Source organism: Pinus tabuliformis, chromosome 1_1, assembly GCF_031772625.1.
Source record: "Pinus tabuliformis cultivar Carrire ecotype Pingquan chromosome 1_1, CPIR1, whole genome shotgun sequence".
NCBI classification, from domain to species: Eukaryota; Viridiplantae; Streptophyta; class Pinopsida; order Pinales; family Pinaceae; genus Pinus; species Pinus tabuliformis.
Genome location: NC_142297.1, coordinates 603,943,778 through 603,959,929, shown reverse-complemented (window position 1 = coordinate 603,959,929; position 16,152 = coordinate 603,943,778). Strand labels below are relative to the sequence as shown.

Genomic DNA, 16,152 nt, shown 5'->3' with positions numbered 1-16,152 from the left:
GGTTGGATTACATGCATGCATTCAACACCATGCATGCTGCTGAATCCCTTGCATGTGGTTGACAACAATGCTCACCATGTTTTCTCTGTGTTAGTTGCTAGGATGGATCTTTTAACTTGTACAGGCACGGTTTCATCCATGAGTGCATGTTGTGCCCACTATTGTTCGTTTTCCTACTGCAACTCATTCGTCTCTCTGTGCAGCTTCATGTTCTTCCCGAGTTGTTGCTTCAACACATGCAACTCCTTCTTTGTTCCATCTTCTACCTTTGCACGATATTTATATCGCGCCATCACTTCATAGCCAGAGTCTCCAAAGTTTCTTTCATCATTCATTTCATTTGGTATGTTGTCTTTAGATGTTGTTCATGATGTTGCTCGATGTGATGCTTTTGATTGATGTCCTTGTCTATGAACAACTTGATGTCATTGTGAGTAGGCAAGCTCATAGAGACTTGATCGATTACATTCCCAAACGTGCTATGAATGGTGTCTTTGTCTATGCTCTCCTGGAAACCATTGTTATTGTATTGCTGAGAGGCAGATGAAAACTTGCGATATTTGGAGACATGGAAACACTCATAGCAATCAATCTGTTAGTCAAAAACCAAAATCAACATGAGAACTAACTTGCAACATACCTGGGTGAATGATCATGAAGGTTGCACAATTTCGACCGAGAGGTCAGGAGACAGACTGCCAAGACTGTACAAGGAATAGTCTGCGTTACTGACTAACTGGTTGATTATTGGAACTACACAATGCACAGTCCAATCTGGCTACTGATTGCTGGGACTACACAATGCACAATTCCAGTTGGGAAGGACTACTGGCCCAGGGACAAATTTGCGCAATTTCCTGGGCCAAGCAGCCACTGTCCTCTATAAATGTGAAAAACAGTCCTGGAGGTCTATGCTGGGCAGGAATGCACAAATCTGGAGAGGAAGGTGGGCCTTCCTTTCCCAGATTGTGCAATGCAGCCTTGGTGAAGGTAGAGCCCAAGCCAAGGTTGGCCCAACTCGCTAATGGGCAACTAAAAGAAAGTAAATCAGTGAATGCATGGTGACACTAAGTGATAGCATAAGTGAATAACATTGCATACAAAACATGAATGAAATATTTAGTAAACAAATCAACATGCATGTGGGTGAGGTAGTTCGCGGGTTGGGTGAACATCCGTACAAAACAGTTTCATGCATGTGACAGTAGTGAGATAGCAATGAAAACCGAAACAAAGCTAGGAAAAGCTAATATACATGTAAACTACAACAAGCATTCACATAAATCAAGAAAATAGTACTTCCACAAGTGAAAACACAAAAAGTGATAGAAATGTAGCACAAGGCATGGGAAGCGAGATTACCCCAAAACAACTAAGCTAAATGTGCCGACTACTCCTGAATGTGATGTGGGATGTCAGAGCTACAAGGTTGATGTAAGGAATGAGCTCTGCATCATCTAGTTGATGAGTTTTGATAACATTGAGGTTATGAGGTGCATGCCACAAATCTAGGGGAAGCGACACTTGGTGGGAGGCTTCGAAATTTCTCCTTGCATGTAACCCCTAACTGCTAAACATAGATCCCTAAGACAAGGGATGCCTTTAAATGTTGCCTTGGGAGAAGCATCCCATGCATGAAAGTCTATTTTTCTCAGTCCCAGAGGGAACCATTCAACTCAGTTGCACATGCAAGAGACTGCTTGACTGCTGGAGAAAAAAGCGCATTTATGGCTGGGAGCTGGGCTACAGGAGATTTACGCAATTTCTGGGCTGAGCAACTGGCTGCTACCTAGATTTGTCCAAATTATAGGTTGAACAACCTCTTGGTGGGAAAATTTGTGAAAATCTTGCTTAGAGGGTTGGCTCGCAGGATTTCACAATCCTGGAGCCCAACAGGTTATCAAAGAGGATTGAAATTTTTTTGGAGAGAACGCTGGTTGCATTCCAAAAATGCGCAATTTTCAAGGGAAAGTTGCTCAGCCTGCAACTGGACCAAGTACTAGTGAGCAACCTATGAGGGGAATGGATCAACTGTGATGGATAGGCTGCCTTTGTGCGAGGAAAACTCACGAAGCTTGACTACTTGACAAAGCAAGACAAAGTGTTGTGAAAGTTTGGTAGGGAGGCTCCAAAATAGGCTAAGGAAAAATTTTGGAGGGTGGTTGTAGCTGCTACAATAGACCCATTGACCCTCCATCTAGACAAAAGCAATACATCATTGTGTGCATTGACTATTTAACCAAGTGGGCTAGAGCCAAGGCCATCAAAGCAACAACAGAAGAAAAAGTGGCTGAATTCTTAATGGAAAATGCATTTTTTAAGTTTTTCTACCATAGAGAATTGGTCACTAATCAAGGCAGTCAATTTACATCTCACATGATTGAAAGTTTGTTAAGCGAGCAGAGGATCAAGCAAAGAACATCCACTCCTTACCACCCACAAGCTAATGGGAAAGTGGAGGTAACCAATAGAGCACTGGAAGGAATTCTGACCAAGGTAATTAACAACAGTAGAGAGGATTGGGAAAATAGATTAGTTGAGGCCACTTGGACCTGCAATGCCGCCTAAAAGACCACTACTAGATTCACTCCTTATGAGCTGGTATATGGGAAGAAAGCCCTGATATTCATTGAATTTGAATACAACACCTTAAGAATGGCAACACAACTGGATCTAGATCTCACTAGGGCACAACAAGAAATATTTCTTGAGATGAATGGGTTAGATAAATTTAAGATGCAGGCCTTCTTGCACATAGAGGTGACTCAAGTTCAAAGGAAAATTTGGCATGACAAGAATATAAAGGACAAGCAGTTTCAAGAAGGTGCTTGGGCTTTGTTGTATGATTCCAAGTACAAGGATTTTATAGGCAAGTTAAGGACTAGATGGTTAGGGCCTTATGTCATAGAAAACTGTCATGATAATGGTTTAGTACAGATAAGAACCATTGATGCAGAGACTATCCCTTTACTTGTCAATGGGTATAGATTGAAGGTCTACAAGAAGCCCTTGTCAAAGCAAGAATTCATCAATGGAATCAGCAAGATAGTGAGGGTGGTGGAGCAAGTCTCAGCTTCCACCCCATCAAGTCCTTGAAAAAAGAAAAAAGAAAAAAGAAAAATAAAAAATAAAAAATAAAAAATAAAAAATAAAATAAAATAAAAGAAAGAGACTCAGGTGAAAACCTCCATGAGGCATCCGAGTCCCACTGTTGGGTTGAAAACCTCTTTGGCAGCCCAATGGTGTTGAAAAAAGAAAAAAATATAAAGATCTTTGGGTGAAAACCTATTTTGAGGCACCCAGGGCAGGCAACTAGGATGAAAACATCCTTGGAGGGAGACTAGTTGTTTTCTAAAAACGGAAAAAGAGAAAAAATGAAAAAAGAGAGAAAAGGTAAAAAAAACTTGGAAATGTTGTTTGTAGGTCATAAAAAGGAGAATAAGCTTAGTTTGAGAGGAACAAAAGGACATACAAAATCCATATTTCAATCCCTCCATCTCATATTCTTCATCATTTCATCTATTCTTCCATTTATGAAATCCTCCAGCTCAGTTTACAATCTCTGCATTTTCTACAGGATTCCCTATAATCCTACAAGAGTTTCCTGTAGGAATTACAGTGGCCTTGAAAGCCCAAGAAAAGTGATCTTAGAGCAAGGGGGTGACAAGCCTGTGTCTAAAAAAACTTTCCTGTAGGAATTACAGTGGCCTTGAAAGCCCAAGAAAAGTGATCTTAGAGCAAGGGGGTGACAAGCCTGTGTCTAAAAAAACATCCACTCCACCACATCATCACCATGCCTCCCATTGCCATGTTACCCCTGCATCCATCCAAAAAGTCACTTCAACAATATATATATATATATATATATATATATATATATATATATATATATATATATATATATATATATATATATATATATATATATATATATATATATATATATATATATATATATATATATATATATATATATATATATATATATATATCGTAAACACAAAGATCGTAAAAAGATAGATCACAAACAGATAGATCGCAACACAAAGATAGAAGATCACACAAAATTGCAGCTTCAATTTCTATTACTCCCAAATTTTTCTGGAAACCAAAAGATCTCTTGGACAAAGGCTCTTGTCTCCATATATAGGAAAGATCAAGAAGTCTCCCATTCATCTTTTTCTTATTCGAAATCTATCCTAAATATTTCAATAGTGGAATCCTATGACATAAAGCGAAGATTCCTGATAAGGGGAATGCACAAAAGCTTGTATAATAATATAGGACCATCATTGAAAGTAAAGTGATGGGATACAAAGTGGAGATTCCATACAAGGGGAACCCATGAAAGCCTGTATAATAAAATAGGACTATCACAGAAAGTAAAATGATGGGATAGAAAGTGGAGATTCCTGACAAGGGGAACCCACGAAAGCTTGTATAATATAGGACCATCACGCAAAGTAAAGTGATGGGATACAAATTGGAGATTCCTAACAAGGGGAACCCATGAAAGCCTGTATAATATAGGACCATCACAAAAATTAAAGTGATGGGATACAAAGTGGAGATTCCTGATAAGGGGAACCCATGAAAGCCTAAAATTATTAAAGCTTTGTATTGAAGATTGCAAACAAGAATTACCATTCTCCTTTTGGACTTTGGTTTGAGTCATAATCACTATTGCTAGGACTAGAATCATATTCTTCAAAAAACCTATCCAAATCCAATCCTGGAAGATTTTGTAATCAAGGAGGTTCGCTGCCAAAGCAGGCAAAGAATGCAGATAATCCCATGTGCGGGTCTAGGGAACCTGGAGGAATACCAATTTCACCAAAATAATTTAATTGCATTCTAAAAGAGCCATCTTCGAACTCTATTAGATTTACTCCCTTATACAGCAAATCAAACTCAAAAATGTCATATTGCTCAACTCCATCTTTCATGTCTTGATAGAGTATTAACAAAGTTATAAACTGAGTTAATCTTCCCTGATCTTCTTTTCTTGGACAAATGAAGCCATTAATATTTTCATCCAATTGCTCCAAAAGCAGAATGGAGATGCGACATCTTCACAATACATGATTATGGATACTCTTTCATAAATTTAAGCAGTCTGAAGAATGCAGTAATACTCTGACCAATTCAAGGCTGGATCAAAAACATATACAATCCTTCTGTAAGGATGCATGACTGATCCAAAATAAATATGAATGTTATTTACACTGGAAAGAGGAAGATTGTAACCCATATTAGCATCAATAGAGAAAAACCATTTCTCTATAATTATCTTTTGAATTGCAGTGGGTAATCTCTTAATCTTCTCGAGAAGGCAATCTGTGCAAAATGAATAATGACATTGGGGACATAAAACAAAACAATTTTTCTTTTTCGAGGAGGAAGAGCTTTTTCCAATTTCAAACTTGTTGATTTCCCTTTTCTCTAGTTTACGTGCTCCTTCCCTTGTCATTAGATCAGCAAGATAATTTTCTTTGCCTGCCTTATTTTTGTTTGATCTTCTATCTTTGTGTTGCGATCTATCTATTTGCAATCTATCTGTTTACGATCTATCTGTTTACAATCTTTGTGTTTACGATATATCTATTTACGATCTATATGTGGTATCAGAGCCATTTTCCCATTTTCTTACAGAGTAAAGAAAGAAATCATCGATGCATAAGAGAAGCCCAGGGAGCTCGTAAGGCCGCGATAAGTCTCGTTCTTACGGAAGGAGAGGCGTTAGGGCGTTGGGTAGATTACTCCTACTGTTGCTCTACCACCAGGTGTTTCTATTTCCTTTACTCTCATCGATATGGATAGTATCTCAAATTTTGGTTTCTCTTCAGAATCATGAAAGGCAGCTCATGAAAAAAGATGATCGTGGTTAACTAAGTTTGCTAGTAATGGTCATAAAGATATTCTGTTTGATGATAAAGTAGTAGAACAAGAATTTAATCCCCAACCAAATTGGGAGTTACCTTCTATCGAAACTGATAAGATTTAAAAATTACCCATTTTCCAATTTCATGTTGCTAATCTTTTCAGATTTTCATCAGTAAATATTCCTATTTCAGTAGGACAGAGTGTTTACCAGATTCCTTTAATCAAGAAAGAAGATATTGAATGGGGTATTAGTCATGGATATAAGTATATTCATATTGGGCTCATTCAGTTTGGTATTAATCCTCTGGTCAGACCAGGTTTAAACAATTCATGTCTTACTTGTGTTATGGACACAAGGCACAATAAGTTTGAAGATGCTATAATAGGTGGTTTCTAGAGTCCATTAAACAATGGTCCAGTTTGGTCTTTAGTGGTCCCTAGATATCAAGTATCATTAACAGGCCCATATATAAATGACTTTCTACAAGCATATCTTCATTTTCATGGGTATGACACCACTCCTCAGTCACAGATAGCACAGTTAAAAACACATGTATGTATCTGATTTGTTTCTTCAAGTATGCCTCTTCTGAATCCTAGTTTGTCACAAAGAGCTTTAAAAGAAGGTGTTATTGTTGGCCCTAGAAACAAAACTCCCTTGCAAGTAGGGTTTTGTGATTTAAGTCTACCACCTGAGTGGAATAGCCAATATACGCCAATGTCACAAAAATATCCACAGTTGGTAGATACTTCCTCCAAACAGCTTAAGACTGTTAAAAAACCAGATGGTAGTACAAGTCTTAGGTTTCAACCAAAATCTTCACAACAAATATTACTTAGAAGTCAATCTTTAAGATTACCTCGCCTAGTACATATTACTCCACCCATTGCTAAGTATTTGGATAGACATAAGAACAATCCATTAGAAGACTGTATTTACTATGATGGAAACAAAGAAGAGAAAAAGAAAAAACAGTACCAAACAGTGGTAACAACTCAACATTTAGGACAACATCCAATTTGTCCTTAGTGTATCATGCCTCCTACAAGAGATCTATGTATGATCTCCTTTCCCAGAGAAAAGCTAGGACATAGAATGGAATTACCAGAAAGAAGACTAAATCCAAGAAATAGCACACCTAAATTCAAAGATGGTGCGATCCAAAGTGATCTTTAGTTTTTTCATTATAGAACAAATACAGATACAAAACCTTCTGAGTTTACCAAAATGCAAAACTATGGTAATTATCAGTTAGCCTGTATTTCACAAAATATAGATGGCATAGCCAGAAAAGTGGTTGAATTCAAAGAGCATGTTAAAAATATTCATCAAAGTATTGATTCGATGCATGCTTCTCAAGATATATATGAAGGTCAGCTCAGAATAATCAATGATCAGCTAGGAATAATAAGTAGAGTTGTGACTAGTTTTGAGACATCAATAGTCAAATCAGAGAATCCTCCAAATTATTCAGAGATTGAAGAAGAAGGACCGAGATTCACATTAGCTAAGGATATTGGAAGTTCAAAACAACTTTCACTTAAAATGATGAATAGAAACAATAATGAGCTAAATGCTTTAGTTGAAGGCACTAGCTTAGCCAGAGAAAAGCTAAACCTACTAAAACAGAAAATCCAAAATTTTTGTACTATAGAGATTAAGATGGCAAGTCAGTCAAGGGATGAAGGATCATCAAATCCTCCCAAAAACAAAAGGAATGAAAGCTTCAGCTTTTCAAATAAGAATGCAAGAACAATAGGATTTGACATAGGTTCACAATCAAAGAGTAGTCAATTTAACATGTGGACACAGAATCTTGCCTCCACAGAATTTAGCTATGATGCTTCCTCTGCTCCCAGGCTAGATAAACAAGGAAATAATTTCTTTATAAATTTTGATTGTTTAACTCGAGATAAAACCCTCATCCTACTACAACAGATAAATGTTTGGGTTGTTAGGATATTCCGACACATAGGAAATAGTTAAGTACATTTTGGTCTAGTATAGAGTTAGGTATAGATTTAGGTAAAGTGTGTTTCTTTACCTTGTACATTTTGTAACTTACAATCCGACAGTCACGATATGTAATGATCTGATGGTTCATTCTCTCCTCGGTATTACCGACACTTGATCCGTGGCTTGACACCCGATTGGTCCATGATTTCTATTTAAAGTGCATGGAGGGTCACTTGTAGGGTAATCCGTCTATGAGAGAAGCTTATGTAAATTTTCATTCTTTTATTAATAAATTGCCTGAAGTGGCCGCGTTGGCTCAGGCCATGGACTGTTTCCCTCTTTGAGGGTTTTAACCACGTCAAAAATACTGGTGTATTGATCTGCGATTTGGTTGTGAGCGGTGTCCTTTGGTGTTCTATCTGAGGAACTTACCCTGTAAATTCCTACATGGTATCGAAGCTATTTGAAGGCCGCGTCCGTTGGTGATCCAAATCTGAAGCCAGTAGAACTGCATACGACTTCCGTTTCCTAGATCTACTGTTTCTGACTGCTTTCGGGCCGAGAGGACTGCTCTGTTGTGTTGGGAGCATCTGTTCCAGTGAGGAACCCCTTTCGTTTCACGCGAAAAGGTTTCCGGTAGCCCTAGCTGTGTCATTTTTAAGATCTGGAGGTATACAGTGTTTATTTGTAGTTTACAGTTATTTTCTCTCTGTTTATTTCGGTTTTCGGTTTATTTAGCCTTTTTTTTACCGGATCTATACCTTTCATTTCTGCGTATGCTCCCTGCGACTCTGTGCGATCTGGGCAAATCAGAAACAGAAAGGAAGGATTTTTTCTCATGCGTATGCTCTTTTCCACTGCGCCTTAGTGTGATCTCGGAAAATCAGAAACATTGAGAAAAATATTTAGTTTATGGCTAAAGCTAACTTTGAGCCGCAAGGCTCATTTTTGAAAATATTTAGTTTTTCGGCTAAAGCTAACTTCGAGCCGTAAGGTTCGTTTTCTTTGCATGTCCGTGTTGGGTTTTGTGTTTTTTGTTTTGTAGGGAAAAAGAGCTTTCTCAAAGAAGCTCTCTCTCTCTCTCTCTCTCTCTCTCTCTCTCTCTCTCTCTTCATCGGCAACTTCATCGGCAACTTCATCAATTTTTTTTCAAAAAGCCATAACTTCTTCATCCGGAAGCCGTTTTCAGAGCCGTTTTTTTTAAACCAGCCTAATTTTTCGAGATCTATCCATTGGAACACTTAGTTTCAGCATCTTTAGCTTCAGTTTCTGTTGAAATGGAAAGTCAATACCAAGTTACCCTTGACAGCACCAACTACTTCCAATGGTTGTCCTACATTGAGGATTTACTTAGAAGTAAAGGTCTCTACAGAATAGCCTCTGGCCAAGAAAAGAAACCGAAGGATGAAGATAAGGCTGCTAAATGGGAAAATAGGCAAGATCAAGCACGTGGATTGATAGGGATGTCTATTTCTCCATATCTTAGATTCCATATTGCAGAACTTGATACTCCTGATGAAGCAATGAAACAAATCAATAAAGTTTTTGGGATTAAAAATGAACTTAGAGCCCATCAACTTGAAAATGAGTTGCTTACATTGGACCCTAATAATTTTTCTTGCATTGAAGATTTCTTGTCCAAGTTCAAGACCCTTAGATATCTCTTGGAAGGTGTTAAAGTTAAGAAAGAAGATAATAACCTTATCTATTCCATTCTTACTAAGTTGGGACCAGCCTACTCTGTGTTTGTTTCCACCTTCCATTCTACAATAGAAGCCTTCATTTCTCAAGGAACAGACTACAAGTCCCCTTCCTTTGACTCTTTTTGTGATTCTTTAATAAGAGAACAAGAAAAACTCTTACACCTTGGTCTTCTTAATCTTGGAAACTCTTCCAAGAAAGCGTTAGCCGCCCAGCAACAACCAAATTCAAAGAATCCTAAGAAGTCATATCCTAAAAAGAATGGTCCTAAACCAAAAAAGGGTCCTAAGCAATCTCAGCCTCAAAATGAAAAATCATTTCAACAAAATGATAAGACAAATAAAAACAAATGGAAGAAGACTGATAGACATTGCAACTTTTGTAATCGAGATGGCCACTTAGAATCCTAATGCTTTAAGAAGATGGAAGCCTTGGAAGCAGCGATGAAGAAACATAACATCCATTTGGAGCAATCTTCAACTTCAACTTCATCTTCAGGAATGACACTTTCTTCATGTGGTTGTCAAGCATCTAGGTCTGGCTATGCACTAAATGTATCTTCTTCTTCTCATTCTCATGAGTGGCTCATTGATTCTGGAGCTTCTTATCACATGGCCAAAAACAAAGCCATGTTTTCTTCTTTAAATGATTGTAACACCAAAAATATATATGTTGGTGATGATAGATCTCTTAGTGTTGTAGGGACTGGAACTGTTCATCTAGACAATGGTTAGTTTAATGATGTGTTATGTGTTCCAACCTTATCCTGCAACCTTCTATCTGTATATCAGATAACTCATTCAGGTGAAGGTAAAATCGTTGAATTTTCACCTCATGATGTTGTAATCAAGGACCTAAGAGATCCTAAAAAGATTTTAGCTACTGGCATTGCTGATGATTCTACAAGGTTGTATAAGTTTCACAACTTTGGGTCATCAAATCTCCCTCAGTATTTGTTGCTCATAACGATGAAGTGAGCAAACTTTGGCATGAGCAAATTGGTCACTTAAACTATCGCTCCCTTCAACATCTATGTAAAGAAAATATGGTGACAGGTCTTCCTATGGTATCTTGCAGAGATGCTTTTTGTTCCGGATGTGTACTCGGAAAACATCATCGGGACAGTTTTGAAAAACGTGCCTCTTGGCACACCTCAGCCCCTTTATAGCTTGTGCATAGTGATTTATGTGGTCCACTTCCAGTCGTGTCATTCTCTGGCTACAAGTATTTCTTAACTTTCATTGATGATTTCTCCAGACGCACTTGGGTATACTTCTTAAAACTCAAGAGTGAAGTATTTAACACATTTTTGGCCTTCAAGGCCTTTGTTGAAAAACAATCTGGACATCAAATTCTTAAGCTAAGATCTGATAATGGCAGAGAATATGTTAAAAACACATTCATCAACTTTTGCACTGAGAATGGAATTCAAATGCAACATATTGTTCCATATACTCCACAAAAAAATGGTGTAGCTGAAAGGAAGAATCGCACCTTAAAGGAAATGGCTAATTGTATGCTACAATCTAAAGGACTTGGTCTTAGTTTTTGGGCAGAAGCAATTAACTGTGCAAATTACATAATAAATCGCACTCCTACTAAGGCTTTAAAGAATATCACTCCAGAAGAAGCATGGAGCTCAATCAAACCAGATGTAAGTCACTTTCGTGTTTTTGGAAGTGAAGCGTGGGCCCATATTCCAGATGAAAAGCATAAAGCTTTAGAACCTAAGAGTGAAAAATGTACTTTTGTTGGATATTTTGAAGATGTCAAAGGCTATAGACTTATTCCATTTAAGTCCAAAAATGTTATCATTAGAAGAGATGTAAAATTTGATGAAAATATATCGGCCTGCGAGCGTAGTCTGGCGGATGTGCCACCTCTCCCTATCTCTTCTACTTTTAAAAACATTTCTTCTTCAGATGATGAAAGTGAGGATGACAATCCTCCCCCACCATCTCAGGATCCTCCTTCAGCTCCTCAGCTTCCAAAATGGGTTCTTGCTACTCGAGATGCAGCAGGTGATCTTGTCGGTGATCCTACAGATCAGCGACGCACACGTTCTCAGTTTGGCAGAGCCTCTTCTTTACTCGCTCAAGCTCCAGTAAATTATGATCCTGACACCTTTGCAGAAGCTTCAGGCCATCCAGATTGGGAAGCAGCTATGAATGAATAATATCATTCATTATTGGCAAATGATACATGGGATCTTGTTCCTCTACCAGAGGGACGAAAACTTGTTAGATGCAAATGGGTTTACAGAACCAAGTATGGACCAGATGGGAAAGTTGATAAACATAAAGCTCGTCTTGTTGCTAAAGGTTTTTCACAGGTTGAAGGCATTTACTACACTGAAACCTTCTCCCCTGTTGCCAAAATGAACTCTATCCGCCTTGTTCTTTCCCTTGCTGCCTCGTTCAAATGGGAAGTCCATCAGATGGATGTTAAATCTGCCTTCTTGCATGGGGACTTGCATGAAGAAATCTACATGGAACAACCCATTGGCTTCATAAAAATAGACTCCAGCCTTGTATGTCGGCTTAAGAAATCCCTTTATGGTCTCAAGCAAGCTCCTCGAGCTTGGTATGCCAAAATGGATAGCTTTCTTTTAGAATCTGGCTTCTCTAGGTGTCATTCTGACAATACTGTCTACACCAAGAAAGTGGGCAAGTCTCTTATCATTCTTGTTCTTTATGTTGATGATCTTATCCTGACTGGTAGTGATCCCAACCTTATAAACCATGTGAAGTCTAGCCTTAAAAGGAAGTTTGAAATGACAGACTTAGGACACTTACATTATTTTCTCGGTCTTCAAGTCTTGCAATCCAAGGAAGGTATTTCCCTTTCTCAGTCCAAGTATGCCTGTGATATTCTACGCCACTTTCACATGGAAGACTGTAAGCCAGCTCCTTCTCCCTTTCAGTCTGGAGTCAAACTTTCAGTCACTTGTACTTCTCCTGAAGTTGATGCTACCTTATACCGTCAACTTGTAGGAAAACTTCTGTATCTAACACATACTCGACCTGACCTTTCCTTTGCCGTTGGCCTTGTTGCTCGGTTTATGCAAAACCCACGTGAAAGTCATTGGAAAGCAGCTAAAAGAATACTTCGTTATGTTTGAGGTACACTTCAGTTTGGGATTCATTACAGTGCCGAAGTATCTCCTCTATTGGTTGGTTTCACTGATTCCGATTGGGCTGGTGACCCTGATGATCGGAACTCTACTGCCGGTTATGTGTTCACTCTTGGTTCAGGACCTCTTACATGGGCTTGCAAGAAACAAGGTGTCATTTCTCTTTCCTCAGTAGAAGCAGAGTATCGTGGTGCCGTAGAAGCTAGTAACGAAGCCTTGTGGCTTCGTCAGATCCTGTCAGAGTTTGGCTTTCAGCAACAACATCCGACTACACTTTGGTGTGATAATCAAAGTGTCATTCAGCTATGCAAAGATCCAGTCCAACATCAGCGCAGAAAACCTATTGAACTGCACATGCACTTCATCGGAAAGCTCATTCATGACCATGTTCTTGAAGTGCAATATTGCTCAACAGATGATCAAGTTGCAGACATCTTTACAAAGGCTCTCACAGAGGCGAAGTTCACTAAGCTTTGATTTATGGTTGGAGTTCAGGAAGTTGTCACTAAGGGGGGATACGCTCTAGTGCCTCCTTCCTTATCCTATTGTGTCATATTTGTAAATCCTTCAATCGTATCCCAAGTTGTTCTTAAGGGGGGATGTTAGGATATTCCGACACATAGGAAATAGTTAAGTACAACTTGGTCTAGTATAGAGTTAGGTATAGACTTAGGTAAAGTTTGTTTCTTTACCTTATACATTTTGTAACTTACAATCCGACGGTCACGATATGTAGTGATCCGACGGTTCATTCTCTCCTCGGTATTACCGACACTTGATACGTGGCTTGACACACGATTGGTCCATGATTTATATTTAAAGCGTATGGAGGGTCATTTGTAGGGTAATCCTTCTATGAGAGAAGCTTATGTAAATTTTCATTCTTTTATTAATAAATTGCCTGAAGTGGCCGCGTTGGCTCAGGCCGTGGACTGTTTCCCTCTTTGAGGGTTTTAACCACGTCAAAAATACTGGTGTATTGATCTGCGATCTGGTTGTGAGCGGTGTCCTTTGGTGTTTTGTCTGAGGAACTTACCCTGTAAATTCCTACATGGGCCTCGCAAAAGAAAGCAGATACAAAAGCTTCATGGAAGGATATAGTTGTCCTCCTCACATGGAACTTAATTGGAAATGCAAGATTATGGTGGGAAACTATTAAAAAGGATGAACAAGATGAAATTCTAGAAAGTAATGATCCACTCCAAGCAATAATGATGGCTCTCTCCAATGAATTTCTGGGAGTTATTCCTTCAAACAATGAACATTTTGCCCAAATGTTTATGAGCCAAAGATTATGCAATCTAGATCTCTTACCAGAATATTATTGCACAATGCAGAATCTATACTACAAGATTCCTGATCATGATAACACTGCCTATCTGAGGCATTACATAGCATCTATGCCTGTAAGATTCCAAAATCAGTCCATCGGTCATTAACAACCAAGCAAATCTCTATTGACACTTTGTCACTAGTAGCATTGCATCAACATATTCTCATAATATTGAAGAATGAATGTGCATCATATAAAACCAAGAAAAATGTCAAAAAACAGCTGCATTTCAGTCCTGCTATTTGTGATTCTTTTTATGAGACATATCATTTTAGATGTTATAATAACACCTCCAGGAAGGGTTCTCAAAGAAACCAAATTGACAGATGTTAGTGCAAAACCAAGCCATATTCTTCTAGATCAAAAAAGAGATACTCATCTCCAAAGAAAAGATCTAGATTTGTATTCAGAAAAAGGAATAAGCCAGCTAGACAAACAAAATGTTTTATCTGTGGTAAGCTTGGTCATTGGGAAAATACCTATCCCAATAAGGAAAAGAAAAAGATTCGAAAGACAATTTCCACTGTATTTAAAACTGTACATGATCTAGCAGAATGGGATTTAGTTTCTCAGTTTAATTCTGATTTTGAATGTTTCTCTGTAAATCAAACAGACAATTCCTCTGATCTAGCTGAGGACTTTCGCCAAATATGTTTAAATGATGATCAAAGTGATTGTACATATATATATCAAATTTCTTAATGTTTTCCTTTTCTACTCTCCAACAACAGATGGAAGAATTAGAAAGAGATAAAGCATCTCTTCATCCAAGTCTACTTATACCAAGGAGAAGAATTCAAGAAAAAATAAACCATCTAAAAAATGGTCTTCTCACAGCTCCTGTTAAGATAAAGGAATACCAAGATCCTCCTCTAACAACCAATACTTCAGAACAAATCCTCAACAAAATTCACCAGGTTGAGAAGGAATTGGAATAATATAGGACACAAATGAAGTATCTTGCATACAAAATCAAAGTCCAAATGTAAGAACTAGATGACTTGAATTCTAAGTTTGTTTCTCTCTCTTTTTCAGAATCTCAGACAACCTTAACTACACAATATCAAGCTGACAAGGAAGAAATCCAAGAGATTAGAGGGATTAATGACATGATGGTAATTACTATAAGTATCAAGGTCCCTGGATACAAAGAATATACTCTAAATGCACAGATTGATACAGGGGCTATGAGTAGTTCTTGTAAGTACAAAGCAATACTTTCTTACTATTGGAAGCCTACTCAGATCCAGTTCAGAGTAGTCAACAAACAACTCATTCAAATTTCATACATTGCTCCAGATTTTCCTCTACTATTGGGAACAACAGAAGTTTTGGTGACTCTATTTAATTATGATACAGGAGAAGATATATTGCTAGGGCAAGATTTTATGAAGAAATTTATGCCCATTACAATTGACAAAAATTTGATCATTTTCAATGTGCAGGGAAATAAGGTTCCAGTTCCAGCCAAGAACATATATACACTTAAGATTAAGCCAGATGAAGCTCTTAATCAAGAGTCTACTTTAGCTGATCTTAGTAAGATCCAAAAAATTGTCAAGCATGCTGATACTCATTGTGCCACTGTTCTTACAGATATTAGTCAGAAGATCAGAGAAAATTGTACTTCTAACCATCCTGATGCCTTTTGGTCCAGGGAGAAATATTTTGTCTCTCTCCCATTTAAGAAGGAAGGAATAATTATGGCACAAAAGCATCTACAAATCATATGAGCCCTTCAGAGCAGGAATTATGCAACAAAGAAATTCAAGATCTATTGCTCCGAAAACTAATTGAACCTAGTAAAAGTTCATGGGCTTGTCCTGCATTCTATGTCAATAAACACTTAGGGAAAAAATGAGGGAGAAAAATATTGGTAATAAATTACAAGGCATTAATGCCAATCAGGTATCCTCTTCCGAACAAAGAATTGATATTATCTAAAATTGCTAAAGCAAATGTATTTAGCAAATTTGATTTAAAAAGTAGATTTTGGCAAATTGGGATAATTCCAGAAGTTAGATACAGGACAACATTTGTAGTACCAAGAGGACAGTACCAATGGACTGTCATGCCTTTCGGTTTGAAAAATGCTCCCTCAGAATTGCAGAAAAGAATGGAAGACATCTTTAAAGATTGTTCTTT

At 37.9% G+C, this 16,152-nt stretch overlaps 1 protein-coding gene across 1 annotated transcript in view; it reads left to right on the top strand.

Moving 5' to 3' along the window:
* Positions 1 to 6,280, top strand: part of LOC149214726 (uncharacterized) — a 170,971-nt gene extending 164,691 nt beyond the window's left edge. Inside the window, exon 3 of the mRNA XM_089389490.1 lies at positions 6,046 to 6,280. Coding sequence (XP_089245616.1) covers positions 6,046 to 6,280 — 235 coding nt within the window. The remainder of the gene's footprint in view (positions 1 to 6,045) is intronic.
* Positions 6,281 to 16,152: the final 9,872 nt, after the last annotated feature.